The following is a 7118-nucleotide window of genomic DNA, read 5'->3' as shown; positions in this document are numbered from 1 at the left end:
TCAGCTGTTACTTATTTAGAGGTACCTAGTGAAATAATTCAAGGATGTACTGTTTGCTTCCATTTCTGGGTTGAAGTAGAAACAACACAAGATTAGCCATGGCTTCCTAAGTGAACCAGTGTCCTCAGTTAGGTCACTGGTCCACAAGGCTCATTATAACATACTCTCTACTTTGACATATGTTGAAATATTCCATTAAAAAAGTTAAAAACTTGTGAAAAAACAATGTGCCATCACAACTCTACTGAATAATGATAACATATTCTTAAACTAGTACAACTGAATATTTGTAAATGTTGATCAATAATCAGCATGCTCTTTTCTTAGTAATATTTTGCTTCTAGAATTTTAGAGGATGGTATGATACTTCATTATAATACATGTCGCTAAAATAAGAACTTCAGTTTTAGGGAATATAGTCTATATGGAGATGTCAAATTTGGTAGAAAGCTCCTGGTAAAGTTACTCTTCTTACTAGGTATCAAAGGAGTACGGTAATTTTTGTCACCACCAATTAAAAACTTTTACGAAATAGGACTGTTATAAAACAATTAAACCTTGCAAATGCACTAGTCTCTAGGAAGAAAGTCCTGGAGGAAATTCTGCTTATTAAAATTGCAATTTTAGTTTCCATTAAAAGGAGAATAAGACAACAGAAGATGAGTTGGCAAGACAAATTATTTCTTAATGTCAGTTGAGCTTATTTCCAATGAGATAACAGATCTACACCAGGTTGGGTTCAGTACAATTTTGTCTCCTCAACTCATTTATCTAATTCAGTCATCTTGATTATAGCCTCATGGACTTCATTTTCAGAGAAAGAATTCTATAACAAACAGCCCACACAACATGCTGATTACCGAACAGTTAATTCTAATTAACTTGGGCATGGCAAGAGAATTTTGATAAAGTCCTAGAATACAAATATAGGCAGCTTATACTAAACTAACTTATATAAAAAACCCACAGCAAAGTCTCCAGACAAAACAAGAGAGTCAAAGAGATCTAATTTAAAGAAACAAATGAGAAAATTAAAATCACAAATAATTTATTCTTCCGTTAGAGTTGATACAGTTTTAAATAGCAACAAAGTACACAGTGGTGGAAAATTGGCACAGAACCTATAAGCATTTTCAATCACAATAAGGCTGTCCATGCTTTATCTGTTCAAACTTGATGTCCATTTTCTACTGACCAAGTTGAAAAAACTCTATTCTGACCTTAAAACACACACACTCTCTCTCATACACACAAACACATTAAAATTCCTTTTGGTTACAGTATGTTGAAAACAGTACATTTTGCTTATTCAAATTTATGGCACCCCGTCTGTTGTTTCCAGTTAGAAGTAGGAAAAACCAATTCAATTATAAAGAATGCATCTTATTCCCTGGGCATAGGCAACTGTGATGAAAATAGCAACTTACCTTTGGGCTAGATGTTTTCAGATTATGCTTAAATAACTGTGGTTATAAACTTCACAATGCATGATTTCCTGCCCAATGCAATATCCCTGAATTTAGCTAAAATAATCAGGCACAGGACAGTCTCAAATATGATTAAATATGCCATGCTAATAAACAAAGTGATCTAGAATGCAACCTTTATGCTTTTAATACAGATCAGAATAAACCTTATCAATGGCCATTTTCCTAAACATCTGTGTTATATGAACTAACATAAAAATGGGAAAAACTTAAATGTGTCCTCTTATAAATGGCATTATTTCCAGTGAAGAAAGTTGAAATAAAGGTTTGTAAAGTTTTCTGAACTATTCTGTTTTATAGACCAATTATCCTTCTAATGTTAGAAAATAAACTTACTGGATCAGTGTTGACTCTTCTTTGATATCATTTAAAAAATGCTTTGATATTATTCACTAAGTTCCCTGATTATCCAAAGTAAAATTAACACTTCCATTTTCAGTTATTGCTATTTTAGGAGAGAATTTCCACTTCATTTACATGAAACTGCTACCTAGATTCTTCAGATCCCACATGAAGTAGTTCTTATTGCCTCACATTTTAAAACTGTATTATAAATGATCTTTATAAAAAGGTTTTAATCCACAAAACTGGAAAGCTTTTAAAAAATGTCTTCTTACTCAAAACTATCACAGTGCCCTTGATTATCGAACAGATAAAAGGGATCTGAATGTCCTCTGAAGAACATAATAGTGGACTATGGTGTGCTTGTCTTCCCCCTCACCTTTATCTTTTGCACCATTCTGAGACCAACACAATCAAGCATCCATCATGCCCCAATCCATATCAACAGAGGATTTCTGATTCTGTCCAATGCGTAGTGTACCGCCTTGCATATTCACATGAAATAAACATAATATACAAAATATTGCTGCTGTAAAAAGTGTACATTTCCCTCTTCCCCTTACAAAAGAATCTGTGGAAAAGTATTAAATTCCCTTAACCTTCATAAACATACAAAGCTGTTCACACCTTTCAGTCTGTAACAGTCCATTTGAAACACAGTTCCCAAATCATTGCAAATTGGTTATGTCACTGTATTTTCTGTCCAATGTTGCCATCTAGAGTAGAAATGTGAAATCAAAAGTATTTTTTAGCTACTAAAGCCTGGTTACAACTAAGCCACAAAGGCTGCTTACTGATGAAACAGCCACTTATCCACAAGGTTTTTCCAAAAACTAGATGGAATGGAAGGATCTCTTCACACAGAGGTGTCCACAGTGCTGAGGTGACAATATGGCTGCTAATAGATACTGGCTATTGGAATGTAAGGACTTTTTCACTGCTGGTAGTTTCCATACTGTCCCTAAAAGATAAATTTAAAAATGCAATTAGATAATGATTTGACCAGAGTTTGACCATAATAGTTTGGCACAGAAAATTATAAATAAATCTTAACACTGTCTTACTACAAAAGCGACAATATATATTGTTATATATTTAGGTACACAGTATCTCTTTAATTGCTCCTGATACTACATTCAATTGCAAATGGATTTCAGAATCTTTGAACCTAATCAATTGCAAATGGATTTCAGAGTCTTTGAACCTAGAATAGTACCTGTCACATAGTAGGAATTTAAATGTTTAATGAATTTTGCTGGAACTGCATTGAGCAAGAATGAGTGAGAAGTTCCGGTTCTAAATCCTGGTGTGGTACGTACTGTGTTATTAATTATGTGGTACTGTAACAACTCTGTAATTGTTTATGTTACTATAATTACTATTATGAATTAACATCAATGACATTTGTAATAAGTAGCAGGGATGGAAAGGTACCCGGCAGATAAAGGGAAAAGAACCTTCCCTACATACTAAAGAAGCCTGGCTGTTTCCTGAGGTCAACAAAGTGTCAGCAAGGGCATTCAGAGAGGCAGCTGGTACATAAAGTCAAGGGAAGTTTGTTTTGTTTTTGTTGCTTTTAATAAGGTAGACTTGAGCCTGTAGGCTGACAGAGAGATAAAGAGTACAGAAAAAAGAGGTGATAAATGATGTAGATTTCTACAAGGGAGGTAAAAAACACTGTAGGGTTAGATTTTTGAGAAGAGAAGAAACATCTCTTTTTCCGAAAAAAAAAAAGGTAGAAGAAAATAGAACCTATTTTTTAAAAATTTCTTCACTGTATTTAAAAGAGGTGCTCATAAAAGTACCTATTCTCTAAAAACAGCATTCACAGGAAGCACATAATCAGCTAATTGTTTTCCTTCGGCTAAATTTCCTCCCCCAAGTCACATTAATTATATCAAGAAAGTATTCTAGGGGCTCAGTCGGTTAAACATCTGACCCCTGATTTTGGCTCAGGTCATGATCTCATGGCCCAGGAGATTGAGCCCCACATGAGGTTCCACGCACTGACCATGCAACGCCTCCCTGGGCCTCTGTCTTCTTTTCTCTCTGCCCCTCTCCCACTCATGCTGCTCCCTCTCAAAATACATAAATAAATTAAAACTGGATGGAACTAGAGGGCATTATGCTAAACAAAACTGGTCAGAGAAAGACAAACATCCTATGACTTCACTCATATGTGAAACTTAAAATACAAAACAGATGAACATAAGGGAAAGGAAGCAAAATATAATATATATAAAATGTAATATAGAAACAGGGAGGGGGCAAAAGATGAGACTCTTAAGTAGAGAGAACAAATTGAGAGCTGCTGGAGGGGGTGTGGATGAAAGGAGGGGCTAAATGGGGAAGAGGCATTAAGAGACTCTAGTTGGGATGAACACTGGGTGTTACACATAGAGGGTGGATCACTGGAATCCTACTCCTGAAATCATTATAGCACTACAGGCTAACTTGGACATAAATTTAAAAATAAATAAATAAAACAAAATAAAAATAAATTTTAAAAAAAGGTATTCTAGAATTGAATTACTTCCATACCTTAGGAAATAGTATCCTAAAAGTTTACATTTCTAAAGAAGTAAATAAATTTGAAAATCTCTTGAATGCCACTATATATCTATCAGAACAATACACTATAAAGAGAGTTAAGGTGTTTTAAAAATATTAATGTACTTCCTATAGTTATATTCAGCAAAACTTAAAGTTATGGCTCATCTTGGAATATTTATGGGTAGAATATCAAAACTAGAATTTGCTTTAAAATACTCTTAAAAGAAAAAGGTAGCATAGGAGGTATACGAACACCATTAGTAAAATGTTGATAATGGCTGAAGTTGGTTGGTAGGTATACAGGATGCATGATACTCCTCTTTTTTGTATTTGTGTAAAGATTCCTATAATACAAAGTATAGAATAAGAAATAGGGGTCAATGCTTAGCATCTAGGAACTTATTATTCAATTGCTTACTTCAGCTTTCCTATTTAGGTAATCAAAGTCCCAACTGTATTGCTACCTTTCTGAGTCTAAAAATGCTCTTTGAGACTCAGTTTCTTTGCTTTAAAGGTAGAACTAGAACATCTCCCTCTCTAGATCTCAATTTTCTTTCCATTCATGGTTAGATTAATTCCTACCTCATCTGTTTATTAGGGTACTTAAATAACAGAGGAAATTTTAAAAATTATAAAGTATTATAAATAAGCAAGCCTCAGTGCTGGAGGGAAATGCTCTTCTAGTCAATGTGTGCAATGAGGTATTAATGATCAATCATGAATGATGTGAAAGCAGAAGAGAGATTAAAAACTTCTGTGCTATATAAATATAGGCTATACTTTATCTACTATATTATGAATTACTTGACAGTAGTGGAGGTAGGGACTAGGTCCTATCCATCTTTATACCCCAAATACTGAAGAATACCTGACAATGACACATAAAACTTTTTCAATAATGTGTGCCAAATAGTGTATTCAACCAATTATAAACATTTACTAAGCAACTATTATATGCTCATCACTGTAATAAATTTGAAAAACAGGGAAAGTAAAACTTAGAAATAAATAAAGTACAATTATAGAAGTTCTATAGTTCAGAAATGAAAAGATTAGGGGCACCTAGGTGGCTCAGTCGGTTAAACATCCAACTCTTTGATTTCAGCTCAGGTCATGATCTCAGAGTTCGAGAGTTCAAGCCCCACATCAAGCTTTGTGCTGGCAGTGTGGAGCCTGCTTCGGATTCTCTCTCTCCCCCTCTTTTTCTGCCCCTTCTCCACTCATGCTCTCTCTCTCAAAATAAACTAAAAGAAAAAAAACTGAAAAGATTAACACAGCTAAAGTAATTAGAACATTCAGAGAATGTGGAAACCTTAAGAAAATAATAATATGAATAGCAGTGAAAAGAAAAAGGGGTGTTTTTTTTAATGTTTTATTTATTTTTGAGACAGATTCAGAGCATGAGCTGGGAGGGGCAGAGAGGGAGACACAGAATTGGAAGCAGGCTTCAGGCTGAGCTGTCAGCACAGAGCCCGATGCAGGGATCGAACCCTGAGAACGTGAGATCATGACCTGAGCCGAAGTTGGAGGCTTAAGTTAAGACTGAGCCACCCAGGGGCCCTGAAAAAGGGGTGTTTCAAATAAAGGAATAGTTAAGCAAAGGTATGTTTGAAAAATGGGTGTAGAATGCATAGGCAAGTAGGGAGTAAAAAAGGAATATACAATAACAAAAAGCAGACGCTTTTAATTACTTGATAATGCAGAGCCTGAAATAAGAGAAATGTCTGGCTAATATCAATAATAGCTAACTCTTAATACAGCTCAATAACTAACACCTTACTATGTGTCAGACACTAGTAAATGCTTTGTGTCATCTATAACCTATACAGTAAATATTATCTCCAGTTTATAGAAGCAGCAGCTGAGGTGCTGAGAAATTAAATAAGTTGACCCACACTTGGTCACACTGCTGGGATCAAATCAAACTACAAGCAAGCCCAAGAGTATACTGTATATCTGTAACCATTAGCAAATTCTAGGGTTAAAGGTATAGGTTTAGGAGCCAGAAACCAATTTCTACTACTTAACATGAACTAGTATGACTCCACTAAACAGCTTCTTGCCCTTGAGAAAGTTACCTATCCTCCCTTCCTCGATTTTCTCACCTGACAAAACAGAGTGATCATAATCTCTACCTCAAAAATCTCTACCTCTCTAAACTACTCAAGAACTCACTGAGTTTGCTCGGGACAGCCTGAAAAAGTAAGTTTTAGTCAGTACAGGCTCTAGTCACTCAGATTTGCCACCTGGCTGCACCACTTCTCGGCTCTGTCATCTTGAGTAAATCACTCCAATTATCTAAACCTCAGTTTCTCTATGTCTGCTTCTTCAATTTTTTTTTTTCTAATTACAAAATTCCTCTGACTAGAGTGTAATGATGAATGAGAAAGAAAGATGACAGAGTGGAAGGATCCTGCTATGATGAAGGTAGGAGATGTTGATGGTCTCTACTAAAGATAAGGCAACGGTTACAGATAATTGGATGGATTTAAGAACGTATTAGTATACTGTAGTATAGAGGTGGAATTTAAGGAAAGGTATTAAGCAGGCTGTGTTTTAGCTTATGGGCAAGTAATAAATTGTATCATATATCTTGAACGTATCATAGATAAGCTGCTATATTACAATTGCCACTTCAGATAGCTGTGAAATTAGGTGACTAACTAGTTGGTACTTAACCTTCTAATTTCTGTATAAGTCTAATTACATGAAATAGAAGTGGGGGTTTTGATTTTT

General features: G+C 34.9%; 1 protein-coding gene across 3 annotated transcripts in view; it reads right to left on the bottom strand.

Annotated features, from left to right (window-relative positions):
* Window positions 1-1031: 1031 nt before the first annotated feature.
* SS18 (SS18 subunit of BAF chromatin remodeling complex) overlaps window positions 1032-7118 on the bottom strand; it is an 84527-nt gene continuing 78440 nt past the window's right edge. For all 3 annotated transcript variants that reach the window (XM_029921532.1, XM_029921533.1, XM_029921531.1), the window contains one exon: window positions 1032-2790. In XM_029921532.1, the coding sequence (XP_029777392.1) occupies window positions 2764-2790 (27 nt within the window). In that variant the 3' untranslated portion in view covers window positions 1032-2763. The remainder of the gene's footprint in view (window positions 2791-7118) is intronic.

Source organism: Suricata suricatta, chromosome 14 (assembly GCF_006229205.1).
Source record: "Suricata suricatta isolate VVHF042 chromosome 14, meerkat_22Aug2017_6uvM2_HiC, whole genome shotgun sequence".
Taxonomy (NCBI): Eukaryota; Metazoa; Chordata; class Mammalia; order Carnivora; family Herpestidae; genus Suricata; species Suricata suricatta.
This window is presented reverse-complemented; position numbering and strand designations above follow the sequence as displayed.